The sequence below is a fragment of the Nelusetta ayraudi genome, unplaced genomic scaffold (assembly GCF_046127955.1).
Source record: "Nelusetta ayraudi isolate G7.1 ecotype Tasmania unplaced genomic scaffold, CSIRO-AGI_Nayr_v1 ptg000081l, whole genome shotgun sequence".
NCBI classification, from domain to species: Eukaryota; Metazoa; Chordata; class Actinopteri; order Tetraodontiformes; family Monacanthidae; genus Nelusetta; species Nelusetta ayraudi.
In genome coordinates this window covers 280,001-302,786 of record NW_027466131.1, presented here as the reverse complement: position 1 = coordinate 302,786, position 22,786 = coordinate 280,001, and the positions used below count along the sequence as shown (strand labels likewise).

At 47.6% G+C, this 22,786-nt stretch overlaps 1 protein-coding gene and 1 long non-coding RNA gene across 5 annotated transcripts in view; both read left to right on the top strand.

Moving 5' to 3' along the window:
• The window catches only part of LOC142900288 (partitioning defective 3 homolog), a 165,460-nt gene extending 151,742 nt beyond the window's left edge, over positions 1–13,718 (top strand). For all 4 annotated transcript variants that reach the window (XM_076044489.1, XM_076044488.1, XM_076044487.1 and 1 more), the window contains 3 exons: positions 3,240–3,363; positions 8,552–8,703; positions 12,427–13,718. In XM_076044489.1, coding sequence (XP_075900604.1) covers positions 3,240–3,363; positions 8,552–8,703; positions 12,427–12,823 — 673 coding nt within the window. In that variant the 3' untranslated portion in view covers positions 12,824–13,718. The remainder of the gene's footprint in view (positions 1–3,239; positions 3,364–8,551; positions 8,704–12,426) is intronic.
• A 1,297-nt stretch (positions 13,719–15,015) lies between these two features.
• On the top strand, positions 15,016–16,069 carry LOC142900272 (uncharacterized). Its single transcript, XR_012928876.1, has 2 exons — positions 15,016–15,564; positions 15,619–16,069. It is a non-coding gene; the product is annotated as an uncharacterized LOC142900272 (long non-coding RNA).
• Positions 16,070–22,786: the final 6,717 nt, after the last annotated feature.

The following is a 22,786-nucleotide window of genomic DNA, read 5'->3' as shown; positions in this document are numbered from 1 at the left end:
ACGCGGACAAAGTGGCCTGTGTGAGTTCAGGACAGGATGGACCTTTAGTTTTCGGCTGAAGTTCCACTGACTCGACTGGAAAACGTCTACAGTTGCTTCCAGCTGAAGATGGCTGTCGTCCTCGTGTGTCTGTGTGCGTCCTTGTGTCGGAGCGATGCCCTTGACGCCTCTCTCACCGTGTCGAAACCCTGCCGCTTCAAAAGCGAGTTCCCATTTAGCGGATCCTCTGAATCCGTGCAGGACTCTGAGAACACGGACTGCTGCTACTGGTGGGAATGTCGGGATGCAAAGTGCCGGCCTGGGAAGAGGCGCTGGTGTGAAAGAAACTATTGAGTTGTAATCCGGCAGGAGACCTCCGTGTCCGTCAGCTGCCGCCGTCACTTAGCCAGCGACCGTCGGCGGCCTTTGATTGGATCAGCAGAGCAGACCGGCAGTGTCACAGTGACAGCGTGGAGCTGATGAATCCTATTACTCTGGATTTAGAGCTGACCGACGAAGCTCGGACAGCGCCGGCGCTACTTTGATCTCACACTGAAACAATGTTTTGTTTTGGTTTGGGTTTTTTTTCGATTGCAAATGGTTGCTTTTCACAAAGAATTTTAAACTGATTGCCGTTTTGTTCCGGTAACACAGCGGAGCTTCAAGGGAACCATCAGACTCCCCCTGAAGGACTCGTGTTCTGGTCGAGGCAAACTGATGCCAACATTTATTTAATCAGGAAATATTTTAGTCTTTCTAAATTTTAGCATTTCTCCAGTGCAGTTGTGCACTGAAATGGTCTCATCACACACAATCTGCTGAAAAACGTCAGATTTTTCCATAATATGTGCGTGTATGGAATGTGCACAACAAGACTTATCCAGTGCACTGATGTAAAGCGACTTTGGTTTGGAGTCAATAGGTCAAACAATATTGAATCTATTATAAAATGAGAAAAAAAATATATAAAATATTTTTTTTTATTCGCAGCACAAACGAATCAACATGTTTCTGCTCCTTCCTCTGGCTCGAGCGGCGATGCAGCACAACAAAAGAAAACATTGGCGGATTTGTGGGCAGTTGTCGGGCTGTGTGAGTCAGCAACAACACCATCAAGTCAGGAGTGAAGATTTATTGTGAGAACCCAGGCAACGCGGACGGTCAACAGTGACGCATGCATCTTTTACTGAATGCTGACGATGAATCGCTGAGCGTTGAATCAGTGAGTTTCATGTTCGTGAACTTCCTCCCAGTTTCCCGGTTGGGATTCATCTTTTGTCTTTGATCCACCTGACTGGGACCTCGGCGAGCGGGTGAGTCCCCAGAGCCTCCAGGCCCCATCCGTCTTCAAACCGCCATAAATATTCAAATGGAAGGGCACAATGCACATCTAGTCGATAAAACCACATCTGCTCGTGGCTCACTGCTGTGTACACACACACACACACACACACATGAACCTGTGAGCTGGAGGGTCACACATGTGCCTCCTGTGGGGTCAGCTGTTGGGTCTGAGGAGGCTGTGTTCCACGTCAAGGAGATTATTGGGATCACATGTGACAAGTTCCTGCTCTAACGAGGCGCTGCGGTCTGCTTCTCCCGCCGTGTGTGTGTGTGTGTGTGTGTGTGTGTGTGCGTGTGCGTGTGCGTGCGTGTGCGTGTGCGTGTGTGCGTGTGTGTGTGCGTGTGTGTGTAGAGTTAATTGCTGCCAGTACCGCCCTGTTTTTGTCGTTGTGTGATGAACGGTCAGGATTTGTCACTGTGTTTCAGGCTGGAAATCTACTATTATAATATCTACTATTAAACTCATGGAGCTAAAACTGATTGTGATTTTAGTCGTTGTGTGTTTTGTGTGTCTTGAACTTAAATGCCCTCAAAAATGACTACGGCGCGTCTGGTGTTTATTCAGAAGTCCTTGGTTTTCCTCTGATTGTCCAAAGAGCTTTGATGCCTTTGGATGTGATTCAGCGCTGTATAGATAAAAGTTGAGGGATGAATTGATTGATTCCCCCTCTTCCCCACCCAAACTGAACCCATGGAGGTCTTGGGAGTAGAAAGAGTTGCACATTCGACCTTTTGGGTTTGAGAGATAAGACCACCCGGTGGAATTTCCTGGTAGTGTCAGAGGGGTGAGAATTCGAGGCTGACGTCGTTAACACCTGGTAAACACCTGGTAAACACCACAAACTTTAACCATGTGGTTGAATTCTGTTCCCAGTTTTGGTTTCAGGGGAAAAGTCTGCAGCACACAGGACTGCAGAAGTCAAACAAAAAAAACCAACAGCTCAAGCCCACGTAATTTATATCTTAACTGGCTCATTCAGGAGGCGTGGCAGTTTGGACGGCGTCTGCATCGTGTAAATGTGAAGTTAGACTGAGAGCAGCGGCAGCAGCGAGCGCCGTGAGGCCGGAGGAGCTTCCCCGCTGTGCTTCTCCTCACCGTTCACCAGCAGCCTTTGTTCCTGCTCATGAATAAAACATCAGAGCCGCGTTGGTTTGATTCATATTTCTGCTGGCTGCGCTGCGAGGCCGCTCCCGGCTCTGCCCTCGCTTGTTTATCCGGTGTCATCGGCGTAGTTCATCAGTGGGCGCACAAATCAAATGAGACTTTAAAGAAGTCCGTCCTGCCGGCCGTCCCCTCCCGTCCCTCCGTCCCCGCCCGCTCCGATGAAACCAGGTCACTGACTCACAATGGACCTCGCAAACTCATCCATCTCCACCCCCCCCCCACCCCCCCTCGCCTCTAACCACCACCACCTCCTGCTTCTCTCCCTAGCTGCGTTTTCATTACCCGAGAATTGCACAGAACCTACATATCGCAATAAAAAACTGGTAATGGAAACGCCTACATTTCGAACCTCTCACATATCGCTAAAATGACGCTCTCCTGAGGTGGTTTTTCACACATATTGATATAGAGGGATATCGCAAAAGTGTCATGGAAACACTTTTTTCGCATTTACACATCGCCGGATGTGACGTACAGGGTCACGTGACCAGTTCACTTCAAGTGAAAACGGTGCATTATGTTTGGACAGAGGAGGAGACAGAATATTTTTTACAATTCTTGACAGCAAACAAAGAAAAGCAAACGTAATCTCGTCCCGCAAGATTTTACGAGAATTACGGCTTTTGCACTGTGCACACCATTCAATGGAAACGCCTGCAAATCGCAATTTTACTTTGTCAGAATTTTAGAAATAGGGCTTTTATTTTGTGAAAAACTGTCATGGAAACGCAGCTTCTCTCTCTTTCCCCAGCAACTGGCTAGCACCTAGCAACCACGACCGGATACAGCGGCTGAGGCATGAGTTCCAGCAGTCCCAGACCGTCCCCGAGGACCCCGACGACCGGCGGAGGACCTACAGCTTCGAGCAGCCCTGGGTGAGTGTCTGAAGCGCCACCTGCTGGCCGGATCAAGCCCTCCCATCGCCCCCCCAGACTGTGAATGTAGCTCCCAGGAGAACGCTAACAGCGTTAGCGGTCGGGGGAGTTTGGTGCTAACAGTGACTAACCCCACTAGCACTACCAGCCGTGAACGAGTCTGATGATGATGCGGCCACCACGTCTTCACCCCGTCGTGTCACCATTAACCTCTGCAGGGCCCCTCTGGGCTACTGTGCTAATGCTAACCAACGCCCCTCCCCCCCCCACCTCCACTCCACCCCCTGCATGCAGGAGCCTCCACACCTACTCCAACCCAACCGTGACTAACCCCGCCCACCCACGCTACTCATCCATCGCCGCCGTCTCGTGTCTGTCAGTCATTCACATGGACCCGCCCACCAACCTCATGGACTCCACTGCATCACTGGGTGTGTTTTAACTGTGCCTTTGTTTTGTTTTTTGTTATTTTATGGTTCTGTTTTTTCTGACATAACTCTACGCTGCTGTGGCTAAGAGGAATAATTAGCTCATTCTGAAGCAACAAGGTGAAATAGCGAGCGAACAAAATTGTAAATGCCTTCAATTTTTTTTTTTTTTTCCACTTGGAGCAGTTGGTGATGAAATGGTTTGTCATACTTTTTCAGAAATTATTCTAGTCCCTTTTTCCCACATACGTGTACACACACACACACACACTTCCTTGCACTGCAACCCAAGTGTTCTTGGTTTTCTTTCTTTTCATATGACCTTGAATAATGTGTTGTGATTCCATGAGCTGAAGAGATTTTTTTAGATCGTGAACATTTTAAATCCTTTGTTTTCCCTCCAAATGGTGACGACGCTCCTGTCGTGTTTGTCATGTTGTTGTTTTTAACACCACATCAGTTGCTTTTCTCCTCTAATCGATCTATTCCGGGATAAAACACTAAATTATTTTAATTTCACTCGGCCAACACATCTGAACACAATTGTAGCACTTGTTTGTGTGTGTGTGTGTGTGTGTGTGTGTGTGTGTGTGTGTGTGTGTGTGTTGTTGTTGTTGTTGTTTTCAGTCCCACACAGTCACCAGGCCTGTTTTAAATCATGATCCTTGACTGCAGATTGATTTGATTGCTTGGATCATTTGTTTTGTTTTTTCTATTTGCGCACGCACACACACACACACACACACACACACACACACACACACACACACACACACACACACACACAGTGGTGTACTTGTATGAAGACTTTTTTTTCTTCTTTTTTTTCCAAACTGTTCTCTGATCCTGGAATGTAACCATAAAGTGACAGAGCTCACGAATCAAATCAAATCTGTGCTCTGGCTTTTCCTTTCTGTCATGCGGCGTCGGGCTCTTTGGTGGCTCGGACACGTCGGTGCGCATTCCACCGAGCTGCCGGAGCGTGTGGGAACGGCGAGGAGAGGAACCCAACAATGCCGCTGCAGCCACTGCTGCTGCATTGTGTTTTTGTTTACATCCGCTGCGCTGCATCGGCCATTGTCACCGAGGCCTCATTTTCCCATGAGGCCCTGGTGCGAGATCGCCCCGCACTGTAATGGGCAGGCAGGGATTCCAGCGCTTCTCAGGGAGCGTGTGATCGCCCAGGCTCTCCTTTCTGAGTGAGTCCATCTAGAAGGTTCCTGCAGAATCGGGAAATATTGCAGGATAACGCGACGTCCATGTGTTGAAATGTGCGTTTGCGCACGCTGTTTCTGAAAAGCGGTGGCGGCAGGAGAAATAAAGTTGGACATCTCTAGTTTTTGGCCAGTTGACTGACAGAACACAGACGCTGTCTGTTGGTGGAAAAGACTGAATTCTGAATAATGTGGGACCTTTAAGTAGTGTTTCAACACGTACAGACTGGCTGAATGACAAGTTAGAAAAGCTACATTTTAAAACAGTCGTCCCACTGTGTTGTGTCGTGTCGTGTCGTGTTGTGTCGTGAGTGTGAGGAGCCTCCTGATGGAGCTCACTCCCAGGCCCGCAGCAGTCACTCCCAGTTATTAGACCGAGACCCCGGCCACACTGCTGCTGGGCCGTATGGAAAACAGGAGAGTGTGTCTTTGAAATTCAATTACCTCCAGCGTGCACGTATTACCTTGTGTTGCTTCAGCTGAGTGATGTGTTGCGACGCTCCGGGAGCCACCTTCCTTCCGTCCTTTTTCTTCGTTTACCTGCAGCTCTGGGACAGGACGCCGCCGCCTGCTCGCCTGCTCGCAAAAAAAAAATGCGGCAATATAAGCAAGTTTTCCAGCGTAATGAATCATTTTTAGCCCCCAAATAAATTTATTTTATGAGCATTTGTCATTGTCGATGTGGAGATTTACTGCTGTTTTTTTCTCTTTAGAAGGACTGAAAATGCAATAGCTTTTATTGTTCGGCCAAAAAATCTTAAAGATTGGAAAATATAAAAAGTGACTCTAGAGATCCCCTTGATGATGTCACAAAGGGCACAGATGGGTAACGATACCCCCCCAGACAGATGTCGACTCGGGCCCTCTGTGACCACGATGTTTCTGTCCAGCAGATCATCATTTTTAGCAGGAGGCTGCAAACAGAGGGCTCTTTTTTTCCAACCGTGGTTTTCTTAATGTTTTCTCTCGGGGTAATTGAACATGCAGGGCGGTTCCGAAGAGCAGAAAACAATCGACCCAGCACCTCCCGGTCAGATCTGGTCCGGCGAGCCCAAAGTCAAGTCACCGCCCCCCCCCGTCTCCGCCATCTGTCCCTGATCGGCCCAATTATCCCTTTTCCGTACGAGCTGTCGAGCCGCGCGCGCATTACGATATCCCCTCTTCGTCATGGCAACCCCACCTCTCCCATTTCTTTTTTTTCCAGAGGAGGATTGTGGGTAACGTGGTCTAATTCCATCACGATGACTGATGCCTGCCCTCTCTCGCCCTCTTCTCTCCCAGCAGTGCCCTGCCAGTGTTATTGCGCTCATTTATCCCGCCCTGGTAGCCGCGGAGGCGTGGCGAGGCCGCGGCGCCCTCTTCCTGTGTGCTACTGTAACATTTTAATACGACCATTATCCAGATACCTTTGCCGTATTTTCTTTGCTCTCGCCCCTTTAGGGCTCGACGCTGGCCGTGCTCAGACCGATGATTTGATGCTTTTCCTGCTGCAGGAGTATCCAACTTCCCTTAAGTGGCCGGAGGGGGGAGGGGGGGGGGGTTTCTCTTATCGCCAACAATATTACAACTGTACTTTATCCGCTTTGTAATTTCCAGTTCAGCTGTGAAATAAGAAGCACTCGTCCGTCCCCCTCCGGTGTCGTCTGCCAGCCGGCCGATCAGCAGGCCAATCCCGCAGATGATGATTGCCTGGGCTTCATTTGCTTCAAGTGTGTGTGTGTGTGTGTGTTGGGGGTGGGGGTGTCTCTTTAGCACTTGTAATTGTTTTATGGACTTCCCCTCCGACCGCTGCGCAGCCGCCCGCCCAGCTTCCAGCATGTCGGACAGCCATAAAAGTAATTTGACTGCGCCGCCTTACGACCGCCATCCACACACTGTAATAGAACCCAGGCCGCTAATGAAGGTCAGCGGAGGAGGAGGTGTGTGTGTGTGTGTGTGTGTGTGTGTGTGTGTGTGGGCTGCGGTGTTGTTGGTTTTTTTTATGATGTGTGCTCTTTGGTTTCCTTCAAACGCGGTGGCGCTCGGCTTCAGGTTGAGCTTCAGGGGTAAACAGCGCTTTCAGAAAGTCCTCCTCTGATCCCGGACCAGTTTCCTCGTCCCCGTCGGTGGCGGTCGGCGCGAAACCGTCCCTCGGCCGCTCGCACGCAGCTCGCAAGCTCTGGCGTTAGCCAGATCTCTTTGTCAGCAACAGGTTGCAGCAACCCAATTCCAACGTGTTTCACCGAAAGAAGGTCCAATGCTTTTGGAATTTGATCTTCTGCCCGCGTTGGAAATGTGGGTCCAGGGCTGCCCAAGGCTTCGTGAATGGTGGGTGGAGTCTTTGCAGCTCTGTGGACTTGCTTGATCTTGTTTTCGGCTGCAAAGCATCTGTTGCTTTGATATTGGCCGCGGCCCAAAGTAACATTGTTCTTGTTTTTATTGTAAAATTAAACAAAATTAGGCCCCAAACAGAAAGTCAAAAATTAAAAACTGCTTTGCGTTAAAAAAAAAATTATAATAATAAAAAAAACCTATGGAGTCGAGCTTTTATTTTCCTTTGCAACCAGTGCTGTCGCCCCCTGGTGGTCACTGCAGAATTATATTGAAGAAAATCCCACAGTAGTTTTTACCTGTCGGACGTTGAGGTCGAGTCCATGTGTTCATTTGCAGATGCTCGCCCTCACTGCAGTACCCACAGACCACCACAAGGGGTGTCTACTTTTAGGAGCGGGGGGGAGGGGTTCTCCCCTCACAGGTTGGGCGGGGTTTTCTGTCGTGATGTCAGCAGGTCCGAGTGTCACCTCCTTCATTAACACCCACTACTAACATCCGTCTCGTCCAATCACCTCTGGAGCATCAGCATGGCCCCTCCCTCACCCTCCCACTCACCACCTTCACCTCTGTGTGTCTCACCTTCACACTCACCCATGAAGAGGCGAATTCAGTCTGCCTGCCTGTGTCGGTAAGTCATCCTGTGCTTTTGGGTTTTTAGGAGGTTCTGTGTCTGCTGCAGCTTTAACTCCTCGTTCCAGAATGCAGATTGTCAGGCTTCTTTACGTTTTGAAATATGAAGAGATTTGTTTTTTGTGCCCTCTCATAGCAGCTGAGTCAATAAAGAGAACAGTTTGAAATATGTAACAACAAACTGGGGCTTTCTTCTTGTAAATATAAAGCAAATATGCATCTATTTATATCTAAAAATGATATTCAAATCCAAATCATCATTAGAGGCAGTAATATCCCTTAGAAAGCGTCTGACACTTTGCAACTGTATTATTTCATGGTTTTTCTGGCACGCTGCCTCATGGAGTTCAACAGTTTAAAGCCCAGGCAAAAAATCATGAAATAGAATTTTGCTGTCGCGATAAGTGGAAGGGAAGGATTCCAAAAGTGGGACGTCACTACTGACAACACAGATTAATATTCATGTTTTAATACTGTTTATTCACCATGAGAGGCGACTCCATCTCCCCCACTGGGCCTCCTGCAGCTAGGAAGGCTGAATAAAACCTAGTGGATGTTGGTCGAGATGAAGCGTCAAACCGTGCTTGTTTGCTCTCTTTGCAGGTGGCGGGCGGCGGCAGCAACGGCGGTCCGGGCGGCTACGGCAGCCAGCCGGGTCGCCACTCGGTGTCGGTGGAGGTCCAGATGCAGAGACAGAGGCAGGAGGAGAGAGACTCGTTCGCCCAGGCGCAGCGACAGTACAGCTCGCTGCCACGGTGAGACTGACGAGTGTGTGTGTGTGAGTGTGTGAGTGTGTGCAGCTTTGACGGATGTGTTTTATGTTTCTTGTCTTCTTCAACAGTCAGATGTGTGCGTGAGCGCCGTCGCCCTGATGGAAAAACATGTCTGTGAGGCTGTGACTCAGTTTGAGCCTCATTTAGATCCCTAATTTAATATAGCGTGTCGGAACGCATTCAAGAAGTGATGTGTTTGTCTGTGTGTGTGTGTGTGTGTGTGTGTGTGTGTGTGTGTGTGTGTGTGTGTGTGTTATTCTGCTTCGGTTTGTGCTTTCCTGTCTGCTCATGTCGGGTTCACTGTAATGGCCTTGTGACAGTAATGAGAGCACATTACAGATATGTTACATCAGTGGGGGGGGGGGGGGGGAGTGGTGGGGGGTTGTAGCTGGTCAGTGTCAGGCTACACACACACACACACACACACACACACACACACACAGGGGCAGATCGTGTTACTGTCGCACACACATCTGACATGGTTGCATTTCTCCTTAATCCGATTCACTTTGATCTGCGTGATATGACTGACTGTTGTTTCAGGAAGTGCTTGTGTTTGTGTGTCTGTGCGTGTGCACGTGCGCACGCAGGGGTTTTCTGTGGGGTTTTTTTTTCTTGCTATTTGTATCTCTGTGAAATAAGTTGAGAAAGTTGGAGGTCGGTCCCTCCTGGTCCCTCCTGGTCCCTCCTGGTCCTTCCTGGGCAGCCTGCGATCTCTCTCCCCACCCTGCCGGTCCTGCCACTGCACCGTCCTGCACTTCCGCACATGTGTACAACATTAAATATGTTATCTTCTGTTACTCGGCCGTCTCACTCTAATCCGCTGTTATCGACATAAATCCCTTCCTTGATAAATATTGCAGGCGGCTTTCGCTGAAAGATTAATGAGCGGGCTCCTCGCTCCGGCGTCCTGCGTCCTCTTCACTCCGCCACTAATTCCATTAAAGAAAGTGTCTGGATAAACCCCCGTTGTAGTATCCTGAGAGCACTAACCGTTGTTTAATTTAGGGCACGGCGGCGAGGCCGGGAGACACTTTTGATGGGATTCGTGCGCGGTCGCGATTGTGAGAGGAGGCGTGATTAATGGCAGTGGCTTCCCCTTTAAAAAACAGCTTTTCGCTTCGAATAAAGGTCAATTCCCTTCTGGGCCACCAGCCTCCTTTTTCCCTAAACAAGAGGCTGCGAGGGAAAATAAAGAGCCTCTCTCTCAAGCGAGCCTTTTCTACCACTTTCCTCATGACGAGTGTGAACCAGCCCTCGGGATCCAACATGGCGGCACACTCATTTTCAGTGGAGTTGCTCACCGATAAAGTTTTTGGCTTTCGGTGTACGTACAAAATCTGTCCAGGCTACGAGATCTGTCCGGGGTCTTACGGCAACTCCATTAGGACAAACTACATCGCGGTCAAACAAATAGATGGATAGATAGATAGAAAGATAGATAGATAGATATAACCCTTTTCTATCTATCTTTGGCTCGTTCTTCCACCTGTTTGTTCGATCAGCAGTCCATGGGAAAAATGCTTTTTGGGCTGTACGGGGTTTTTGCCTGCAGTTCCGCCGGCGGCCACTGGGGGAAAAAAATTGCCACGCTGCCTTACTGCCAATCCATCCATGATCATGGCTGGTAGAACCAGCAGCAACAGATGTCACTCGCTGCCAAAGTTGTGCGACACCAGTGTGTCAACCTCATTTCAGTATCGACACGTTGCAGCGCGTCGCCTGTGCCGTGCGTCTGTTTCAAACGATGGCTTGGAAAACAATGGGCTCGTTTGTGTTTCCATCTTTTTGGCAAAACACTCAAAAGATTGACTTCACACCGAGCGGGAAAACCAGGCCGGTGTTTTTCTCTTTTTGCCTCTCAATCTCAACATTCCATCCCCCGTCACGCTTTTCAGGCCTTGCACACATGGAAAGACGCAGCGGCGCAGGTCTGTCTGTGGTTACCACACATGTAGAATCTTCCTGCTGGCACGGCAACACACACACACACACACACACACACACACACACACACACACACACAGCCGGAGAGCGATCAGGTTTACATTGCTCGGCAGGGAGGCTGCACCGGCTGCGGCCTCTTTTGTCAACTTATGAAATGAAATCAGATACAGCCGAGGACGCCTGTCCCTGAAAATTGGAATCGCTCAGCCATGTGCAAGAATAAACCCCGGCTGTGTTCTTCTATCTCGCTGCGCGCCACGCGTATCCATTCCCAATTGCCTTCAATCTTGGCCGGATAAAAAAAAACAAAAACACACAAAGGTCTTTTTTTCTGTTCTCATTAAGGATTTCGCTCCCTCCCTCCTCTCCGTCCCTCTCGAATCCAAACACAAGAATAATACCATTTTCTTCACAGCTGGCTGGTAAACCTGCTAATTATGCATGGCTCCCAGTCAGAGGCCCATTGACATACATGTGTGTGTTTTCGATCCCTCCCTGTCTGCAAGGATTTCTTTCCTACATTTTTAAATCTTCTTCCGCCGTGTCCTCCAGATCAACGGGCAGGGCTGCAGAGCTTCGCGCCACAAAAAACTCATGCATATCCATACCGCCGCACGTACACACGAGAGAGAGGCCAGCCAGGCAGAAATGAGAAGTGATGTCGCACATCTGGATTGTCTCCCTCTCGCTCGCTCTCTCTCTCGCTCTCTCGCTCGCTGGCGTGGCCGCCAGGCCGCCCGGGAACATGACAAATAACCGTGTGTGGAAGACACACGTGTCAGGTGTCAGCGATCAGCCCATGTGGACAAGGCGGTCGCCTCTGTGTGCGAAAGGTCGGCTGTTCCTGTCTGTCACAACCGGTGGCTGCCTCCGTCTGTCCGTCTGTCCGTCCGTCTGTCTGGAAGTGGGCCCTAACGTGCTGGAAAGAGGCTTTGACGTGGTTTGCTCCAGCTGAATGCTGTTGCCCTGCGCGGCTGCTCGCCCAGAGGCAGATTGCGAGCCTGCAATGGTTCCTCGCCCCTGTTGAACGCGACGCCCCGGCTGCCAGCTGCTGGCGCGGCGGCGAAATCCTCCAGACGCCGTTAAATCTTTGCGCCGTTTTATTTTTTTACCCGCCACCTTTGATTCGACTCGGGGCCTTCTGTGTTCTGGAAGTCGGTGCAAAAAACATGCAAGATGTTTGGTTGACTGGCAACTCTGGGATGTCTGGATGGTGGTTTGTCCCTGTGCGGCCCTGAGAGTGTTTTCATTACATGTGCTGCTGCTGCTGCTGCTGCTGCTGCTGCTGCTGCTGCTGCTGCTGCTGCTGCTGCTGCTGCTGCTGCTGCTGCTGGGTTATTGCTGGAGAAAAAAGGAGTTTGGGAGCGTTTGTGTTTTCCATCTCCATCTGATACCAAGTGAAACCCACAGATGGTTGCAAACATTCAGATTCTTTTTTTTTTTAACATGTTGAGAAGAATTTTTTTTTTTTTAAATGGTTGTTCAAATTACAAACACACCATGACACTGAATACAGGATTCTTTTTTTTTTCCTCATTCAGTGGCAACCAAACAACTGTCGATAGATAATAGAAGATGGCATCTGAGTCAGTTTTCTTGAGTTCTGAACATATAGAAATATCATTACCTTTATTATAAGAATCAGTGTGGTATCCTAAATATCTGTGCCGATATCAATTTATTTTTTCCTTAAATAAGTGTTAAATCTTGCAACCGCCCACCTTCACACAACACATCCGTTTCCTTTCTCCAATCCAGTCAGCCCAGGAAAAACCCCAGCTCCATCTCCCAGGACTCGTGGGATAAGGCCTACCCCCCCGGTGAGGTCTTCCAGACGGCCAAGGACAACCCCAGGTACTCCAGCTACCAGGGCTCCAGGAACGGCTACCCGGGCGGCGGCGCCGTCAACGCTCGAGTCCTCCTGGAGGCCCAGGAGCTGCTGAGGCAGGAGCAGCGGCGGCGGGAGCAGGAAGCCAAAGGGAAGTTGATGCAGGAGAGCGCGGTGAACAGTGGCTACGACCGGTACTCCCCGGCCAGCCTGAAGGACCCGGCCTCGCCCAAGGGTCCGTACCGCCACGACGTGCCGCCGTCGCCGTCGCAGTTGGCCCGTCTCAACAGGCTGGGCTCGGAGAAAGGCAGACTGTTCTATTCTTGACGGGTGCTGCTGGCAGGAAGAGCGGAACAGAGGGCATTTCCTCCAAGAGACGGGGAAACCAGGACGCTACCGATCTCCACAAAGGGACAGCCTAGCGGTCTTTTAGCCTAGCCACCATCTTAGCGGTAAACACTTGTGAAGTTTCCTCGGCAGGTCGGTGTTTGTGTTTGATCTCGACGAGCCCGGTCGCCTCCCCCCCCCCTCCCTCTTCCTAAAACCCACCAACAGACGCTCGGTGCCTTCTCTGCATTCACCAACGCGGTGCTTGTTCGCAGTCGTCCGCGACAGGGTTGGACGGGATCCCGCGCCGTCACACGCTGACAATCAAAAACGGACTGATGAGGGAATAAAAGTATTTTGGAGCCTGCGTGGGAGGCGGTCGGGGGAACAGGGTACGTATCCGCTGGCTCGGGAGTGTGTGTGTCGCGGCTTTACAAAGTGTCCGAGTGGACGACTCCTCAAAACAGCCTGTCTGCACTTCACCCCAGTTAACGTTCAAACCCGCCCGTCCCCGCCCCCGGCCTTGTTTGGCATCCTGTTCCCTCTGTTCCTAGTGTTTTCTGCTCCGCCCACGGGGCTCCCACTCCTGAGTAGTCCCTCGGGAGACGATAAAACAAGGCAAAGTGTATGAGAGGAGGAGGCCACACTGTGCGTGTGTGTGTGTGCGCGTGCATGTGAATGTGTGTGTGTGTGTGTGTGTTATTAATAAAAAGCCCCCCCACCCCACCCCTCCTCCTCATAAATGATTCATACTGTGTGTTATCTCCATGGAGGAGACCCAGACAAGGAGGGAAGGCAGCTCTGATCCTGTGCCTGCTCCACTCTGGGCTCGATTCCCTGGCCTGCCGGCCTGCCCACCTCTCTATCTGTCTCTCTGGATCTTCCATTACCCCCCCCCACCACCACCACGCCCCCCAACCCCGTCGCTCGCGTCACCTGTCTGCTCATCACCTTCACTTCTCCTACCTCGACACCCACCTTCCTCGCAGCCCTCCCCATCCCCCCCCCCCCCCCCCACGCCTGCCACAAATGCCTCGCTCCTCCTCGTCCTCCCCAGTCGAGCTCCACGCTGAATTTTTCATCACAAGCCACCTGCTGCCTGCCAGAGCCAAAGACGGCTGCCACCAGAGGCGCCGAGAGAGAGAGAGAGAGAGAGACATAGACGGAGCGCGATGGAGAGAGAGAGAGAGAGAGAGAGAGAGAGAGAGAATAGGAAGGTTGCCTCGAGTTCGTGAAAAATTTTAAATAAAACTTCTTCGCTGGCTCTTGATTTTAACTTAAGGCGAAATTTTCGCAATTCGACCTAATCACAATCCTGCAATTTTTTTGTGTTAACTTAGGTGCCTAAAAATCCATTATTAATGAGTTGACATTTAGATTGCCCTCTGTTGGTGAGCTGCAGTACAATTGTTAAACTTTAAATCCCAAAGGACATGTTGTATGTTGGCTTATCGTTTTAATTACTAAGGTTGGAGTTTGCTAACTACAGCCAACGTTACCTCAGGTGCTAAATGGCCCAAACTGTAGGTTCAAATGATAGATGTACCACAGCACTAATTCCTCTTGCAGAGCAAAATCAGAGAAAGATGTTTGCTAATATGCTAATTGATTTTGTCCCTGCAAGCAAAAGGAACCTTTGATTGTGGTTGACTTCAATAAAATTAATCCAATTTGCTCATTTAAAAGACACACGCACGGCTCAGCCTAGAGCAGACATTGTTTTGGGGGAAATGGAGAGATATGGCCAATTAGATGTCCCTCTTTTTGTTTTTAGGTTTACCTCTCAGCACCCGTAGGACTCTGCTGAACTTAGATTTGGCTCTGGCGAATTAATTTGGAGACAAACCCAGAGAGAATAAATCGAATCGAGCACAGTTCGAGCTGAATTCGAGCCCTCTGACTTTGAGTGTCGATACTTAAGATGAGTTGACGCTCATTGTCGAGGATGTTGTTGTCCCTCCCTGCCAGCCACTGACGGGCTTTAGTTAAAGTCAAAAGGACCTGAAACAAAAGGTTGCTGATGGCAAGATGCAGATAAGAACGAACTGGCGCCCCATAATTGCCCTTAATTTCTATACAGTTAAGCTGTGTGACACACATTATCCCCTGCCGTTAATAAAGACCCTCGCTGGGAGCTGAACAGGCGGAGGAGGAGGAGGAGGAGGAGGAGGAGGAGGAGGGTGCAGGGAGGGTTATGAATGATTCAAGATAAAAGGGAAATGAAGATAATGCGACTGTTTCATATATATGTACATGTATGTATGTGTATATATACATATATATGTTTATATATATATGTATGTGCATATATATGTATGTATATGTATACATGTATATACATATATATACAGTATATGCACATATATATGTATATGCAGTATGTATATATATATACATATATATGTATATAGACATATATCTATACATACATTTTTTTAACTGTGTTTTAAACATATTGATTGCTCACAACACCGCTCTGTTTTTAAGCTACAGTCAAGTGTCACGTCTGCATGTAGGAACACCAGAGACACTGCTTCCCCATCTCATTGTGTCAGTCGACCCGAGCAACTGGTTAACGCCAAACAGACAGACAACCCAAACTGTGTGAACAAGGTTTTAAGAAAATAAAGAAAATAACAAGTGAAGGTTTATGATGTCTTGCTATCTACACCCGTGTGTGTGTGTGTGTGTGTGTGTGTGTGTGTGTGTGTGTGTGTGTGTGTGTGTGTGTGTGTGTGTGTGTGTGTGTGTGTGTGTGTGTGTGCGTGCGTGCGCGCCTGTGTGTGTGTGTCCAGAAGGAGCGCTAGTCAGCTGTGGGGTCGGATATCGATAAGTGCCTGAGATAATACCATAATTATCACAACATTAGGGTCACCATGTGATTTTGTTTGTGAGTTATACCACAGCACGCAAACAGTTTGTCATGTTGTCATATAAAAGTGTATAATTGTTTTTATTTTTTATTTTTGCTTCTTCAGATAAACTTGTGTTTTTCTCCAGTTTCTAGAGCCAGCAGCAACATAAAAAAAACGTCACCGGTGGATTTTTTCCCCCTTCTGTCATTGCCTTCGACCACGCTATACCACCGTGTTTTTTAAAATGAAATGGAAGCTGATGTGCAATTGATTTTATTTTCCGATTAAAAAGACAACAACTTTTACATGTTATATTGAAATATGTATGCAGCCACTTCCTGTACATATAAAATTGAAAATAAAGCGGAAGGCTGTTCCATCCTGTTTGCTACCTCGCCTGCCTGTGCGTGTCCTCCCTCCCTCCCTCCCCCCCCCCCCCCTCACTCTGCCGCTTGTTGTTGGGGTTCCAGCGGGTCTTTTCAGCGAAGCAGCAGGGACTCATTAGGCTGTCAGATGTCAGACGTGTCAGGCCTACACGCTGGGGTCTTCTTCTTAGACCGACGAGGAGGTCTACCGATGCAAAAAAAAAAAAAAAAAGAAGGGAGAAAAGCAGAACGTTCAGCAAAAAACGTAATTTCTATGCACATTTTTGGTGCATTTATTTCCCCTGTTTTTGGAGCTATGGGTGGTGTGACATTTGAGTGGGCAAAGCCCATATCTTTATACAACGTCAACACTGCATGATGGTTGGCTGCTTTGTCTAGAGCACTTGTTCTCAATTAGTGGAGACTCAGGACACATTTTTTTACCCCTAATAAAGAAGTCTCAAATCAAATTTATTCCACAAAAATAAAAACACGAGCCCACTTTCTACCATCTCTAGTAAATAAATTATTGAATTGTGTGTCCACATTTTTAGTATAAATACACACACACACACACACACACACACACACACATATATATGTGTGTGTGTATACATATACATATATATATACATATATATATATATATATATATATATATATATATATATATATATATATATATATATATATATATATATATATATATATATATGTATATATGTCCACATTTTTAGTATAAATACACACACATACAGTATATATATATATGTGTGTGTGTGTGTGTGTGTGTGTACAGAAATATATATATATATATATATATATATATATATATACATATGTGTACATATATATATATATATATATATATATATATATACATATGTGTACATATATATATATATGTATATATATATGTATATATATATATATATATATATATATAGAGAGAGAGAGAGAGAGAGAGAGAGAGAGAGAGAGATATACTTCATTTAACCCTGAAGCCGCGGCACACAAAAGGGACACAAAAATGTAGGTTTTGTTAAAAAAAAAAAAATTCTAGACTATTCTGGACACTCAATAGTATTTAGTCCGTTCATGCAGAGAGAATAGCTGGAAGAAGGCTGTTATGTAAGAGTTGGAAAGGAGTTGCAAGAAGGATACTACATGTTTGCAGTTCTGCAGCGGAACAAGAGGAAAGGGGGTCTTGTGCACAGTGTTTTGCCTTGAGGTCATCTGAATATGCACAGGGCATGTAAACAGGTGTGTGTGTGTGGTGTGGGGCGGCCCACCTGGACGGCACACTGAAGTCCTGCAGCAGCCGATGGACCAAACCAACATTCTGCAGCGACTGAGTGTGAGCACGCTGAGGTAATCTCCCCCAACGCCTCCACTGTGTTTCCTGTTATTAACTCTAACCTCGTTGCCATTGTCCCTCGCCGGGGATCCAGCTCACTGCTACCGTTTTCCTTTACAGGGTCAGAGGTGACGTCCTAACCAAATGCGGCTCACGCCGCTTGAGCAGAGTGGTCGAAATATCGGAACCAAGGGACATCGAGAGCCGGGTTGGAAGTGAAGGAATCTATTAGGCTTCATTGTCCTTTTGTCCTTCACGCTGTTCATTCTTTGTTATTGATTCAAGAGCGTGAGGGCAAGAGCAGGGAGAGCTGCTCGAGAAGAAGCTGTCTCACTTGGGTCAGACAATGTGACACGGCATCCTAGAAGGAATGTTGCCCTGATGAATGGATTTATTTGTATATCCATTAAGGAAAGTGCTGGTAGAAAATGAATAGAAAGAGGGTGAGACCCTTCAGAAATAGTTGGAGCGTGATTGGATGAACCCTCTGCCTATCACCTTCAAAGTAGACTATTCATTTCTTTTGTTTCTTCGCACCTTGAGTGTGAGTTTCAAATTGGTGCACAGGGCAACACTTTACATAGGACACCATCATTTATATTTATTAAATCAAAGAGTAAAACTACTACTAAAATGTTCATTCCTTTGCTTCTACTCTGGTCTTAAAAGACAGTTTAATGTTTTTTTTCAAAACTAAATGGAATTTTTTTTGGTTCACCTGTAGGTTTTTTTATGAGAAAGATTTCGGGCCTAGAACCTCCTGCAATCCAGCTGCGAGGTTAAAAAAAAAAAAAAAAAAAAAAAAAAAGCTTGAATTTTTTTGACTGGTGACCTTCAAATGTTTCTCTATGTCGATGACACAAACATAATTCTGGACATGTGACACTCTACCCCCTCTCTCAGCTGTCCCAGTTTCCTCCACACTGGTGCTCGTATTCTCCAACAAACAGGTGCACTGGAGTCTCGGCGCTTCATTCTTTATGTTACTGTTGCACATTCCCGTTTTAATGCCTCCCTCTGGCCGCAAATGTGTCAAGAGGCGTTCCATAGTTGGAGGTTGGAGTACGATGTTGACTAGAATCATCTTCAAACATTCATCTGGACTCACGCGCAGCGTTTCACGTTGTTTCACACAAGAAATGCTGCTCAAAGTGTTTTATAACATGTAAAAAGCAAAATAATTTGTTGATAACATAAAAACAAAAGTTGTTCAAACTGCATCATTAATTATGTTGGGATTTTGAATAATTAAATTGATTTTTTTTAATCCAATTTTTTTTTTTTTAAATAATTATGTACCAATTTTGTTGATGATGATTTTCTCCTGTTTTCAATTTCCATTATGTTAATTGAAAAGTAGGAAGAATAATAGATTAATTCAAACCAAAGAGCAGCAGCAGCAGGAGGAGGTCTGATTGGCAGGATTCTATGCTGTTGTGAACAATTTAATTATTCTTTTGCACATTACTTTTTATTCACCATGAATACAAATGGATGCACCAATATCATCACTAGAAGAGAAGCAAAGAGCAACCTTCTTTGCTGCTGCAGGTACGGACATGTGAAATAACTCCAATGGACTCGCAGTGTGCCATCCATTTCGAGGCCACCAGGTCTCACCTTCTTCATCGTTCTCTCTTTACAGCTGCAACGCTGTTATGCACTTCACGTTCCCACCGATGCTACGCATCATTTCCTCTGCCGCCCTCTCTGTCAACGAAAGGCCACAACAAGGAGCTGCTAAAAACCTTTTATTTTACAGCCGCGGCTGCCGTGTCGCCATTAGCGCAGCCCATTATTCAGTTTAATGTCACGCTCTCCTCACACAGGGACGCTCCAGCCTCAGCGAGAGGTCGGATAAACGACTGCTCTGGGGTGACACCTGTTTCTGCTCACTAAGTCTCTGCATGTTTTCTTCCTCTGGTTCTCCTTTTTTCTTTTTTCTTTTTACTGTTTGTGTTGAGGATGGCGTGTTCAGGAGATGACACGATGTCTGTGGAATTTTTGGGGGAGAAGACGAAAGACATTGAGCCATAAATCAAAGTTGGTGGACAAAGGACACTTTGGAAAGGAGCTTAATGTCCTTCCCATTCCGCAGACATCTGGGGTTTTTCTTGTGTGTTTTGAACACAAAGCACAGAACCGAAATTCACTTGAATGTACGCCTGTCAGATAAGGGACATAAAACAGGTTTAGTCTTCACAGCTTTAAAATGGCAATTTGGTATTTGTGCAACTCCTCAATATTCACAGAAAAACAGTCAAACACAAAAAATATTTTCAGCTTAGATACTTTCCGTTCTCTCTACCTTTCATCCCATGGCAAAACCTTTTAAGCATACCCTCTGGAAACATTCTTTGTTTTTACAAGCCAATACTAAAGAAAACGAATGGAATGTCTTAAATGTTACTCTTAAAACAGAAACATATGCTCAAACAAAAGCATATATGTTTCACTCCAAATAAACCTCATAAAATAGATCCACTGAGCAGGTAGCAGCAGCTGCTCAGAGCGGGAACAAAAACGACTTCCGGGAGGCTCAAATCTTTCGAGCACCAACTCTGGTGGGATTCTCTACAACTGGCTTCCGTCAAATACTCCGTGAAATGACTCTAACATGGCCAGCTCTCCTCTGCTTAGACGCACTTAGCCATGAAACTCTCTTCCTGGATTTCATGCTGCCCGTATCTGGACACTGAGCTGTCTGATGATGGCAACTTCCTCACCACCAGCAGTCTTCAGGAGGCTCAATGTGGAACATTATGGAACTCAGTGAGATAGACAGACAGACAGATATTTTGGAAAGGGTTGTGTTGTTGCACGCACTTTGTGTGTTGGATGCCTCAGTCTGTGGGTCAGAAGTACACAATTAATGACTGATCATAATGTGTCGTTTTTTTTTTTTTTTATCTATCTATCTATCTATCTATCTATCTATCTATCTATCTATCTATCTATCTAAGCCGCAGTGATAACATCACTGACGCAAGCGCGGGCACGTACACCCTAGTGCGCTAACGTGCTAGCTAGCTGTGCCTTATGTTCCAGGACGAGCCGCCGTTGCCTTTAAAACCGCTGCGACTCTTAAAACCCACATCGGAACGACCGCCGATCCTCTTCATTTCCAAGACACGAACCTCGCGGGTGAGTGAGTCCGTTTTTGTTGTTATCGCCCTGATGATGTTGATTTTAGCCGCTAAGTGCGAAACCTCGCCCACGGGTTCCACGAAGTCGGATTGACATATTGGCGCGAAAAGGGACGGTTTTTCTTTTTCTTCCACGTTTGTCTTGAAATATAGAGCGAAGTGAAGCTATGAGATACGTAAAGTGCGTTCCTTCTGCGGGGTTTCTGCGGCAGTTTGAATGTCTTCCATCGTGTCGCTGCCTCCTCCAGGTCTACAGGTGTCACTGCTCCCTTCTCATCTCCCTCCACCTCATTACTGCTGCCAACGTCTTTCCCCGTTCCTTCAGGTTCCAGACATCTTCACATTCATGTCCAGCTTGATTTCCGTCTGTCCCTCCTCTGCCACCGTCTCCACTCTTCATGCTTGAATGTTCCTGTGCGAGCTGGAACACGCGTGGATGCCAACGCCACCTCTTTTACATGTACACATGAAGGGATTTCATTCAGATTTATGTGGTATGTTCTTGTCTTCCTACATTGTGTGCTGAATTTCCACTGCTCTGCGACAGTTGTTATTATTTACATCAGTCACCGGTGGACGCTAATCACCTCATCGCCGTGGCCGTGACCTCGCAGCTGGTGCGGAGAGCAGCGGCGTGAACCCGAGCGGCGGGGTTGTGCCTCCTCACGCGTCGCTGCAGCCGGGATGCGTGGTCTCTGCAGTGAGTGCGTGACGGGGGGGGGGGAGTGGGTTCTGCGTTGGTGCCACTCTGGATGAAGATTAATGGCAGCGCCGGGCCTGTGTCTCCCGGTTAATAATGCTTATTCATCACTGTCGCCCAACAGTGACGGCCAGGCGGCACTCACAAAGAAATGAGGTAAACGCTCACATAATTCCACACGCGCCGCGAGGCGCTTGTTTTTCCCAGCCTCGTGTTTGTGTGTCTCTAGCGTACCTTGGAGTAACCTGACGTGTGAAGTCCACAGCTTGAGCGCTCGCCACGAAACTCGTTCCCTGTCGCCGCCGCCGCCGCCTCAGTGATCTGGGGTTTATGCAGATTTGCATACAACCCCCCCCCCTCCAAAAAAACAAGCTTATCACAGGCACTCGTGGAGCGCGTGTGAACAGCTTTTTATGTTCGAAAGTGTGCCGTGCAGCCATATGCCGTGCCGAGGAGATGAAAGCGTGCTAGAGATGATGGCAAACAAGCGGGTGAGGAATAAATAAGGCACCTCTGGCCTTCCACCGCTGTGTGAATGAAAGCCATTTTGTCTCCAGTGTTTCTGGGCTCCTCCTTTCATCCTCGCACTGTGCGTGTTTTGCCCCCTTTCCCTTTCACGGCTCGCACTTTTCTCACTTCTCCTCCTAATGGAAAATAAAGAGAGGAGAGTGGCCCAGATGGAGCTCCAAATGAAAAACATGGAGCCCGTGCCCCGGGGCCAAGGCCTGTCCATCTGAGCCTTGAAGCCTGACCAGGAACCTTGAAGTGCAGCTGGGTTGCAGAGATTTTAATCTCACGGATAAATCTTGAAAAGCTCAAATCTCTTTCCCAGTTCAGGCCTGTCACAATGTGACCGGATCCGTCAGCTTCTCCTGAGGAGAAAGAGGCGGAGCTACAGCAACAAACGTTGCCTCTGGGTCGCCAGTTAAGTACCTGAGGATCAGTGATCTGCCGAAACCTCTGACAGTGAACCAGCCCGTTTATTTATTTTTTTTCCCCCTCTCTGCCGTTTTGTGACGCTTCAGAACAGGAGAAGACAAAAGCTTGTTGCAGGATCTCTGTGGTTTCTTTTTTGTGTTTCGATTGTGGGACAAATGTGTAAATCTGCTGTGTGATATATGAAATGATCTGGATCGCTTGGCTTCTCGTCGCTCTTGTCACTCGATATCCCAGAAAAGCAGCTTGGAATCCAAAGTCTTTGAGGCCGTTTGACAGATAGGATCAGATTGAAGCGGCTGCAGAGATGCTGAGATTTCCATCAATAAAAAATGTCACTGTTTGCAAGTATGACCTTATCTTGTATATGTGTGCATCTTGAGATGGGAGATGGAACCAGTGGGCGGCCTCACTTTAATCTATGAAATTGATCTGTCAAAGCTAAATTAAGAAGCTTTTTATTTACATTGGGAAGTTTGACCTAGTTTAAATTTTGTTTCTTCCTGTTTCTGGGTGTCCTGCCAAAACATCACGATCCACATTCAGCCCTTTTTGCTGGCGGTGACAGTCCAAATTTGGCCACTGGTACCTGCGTTGGTGCAGC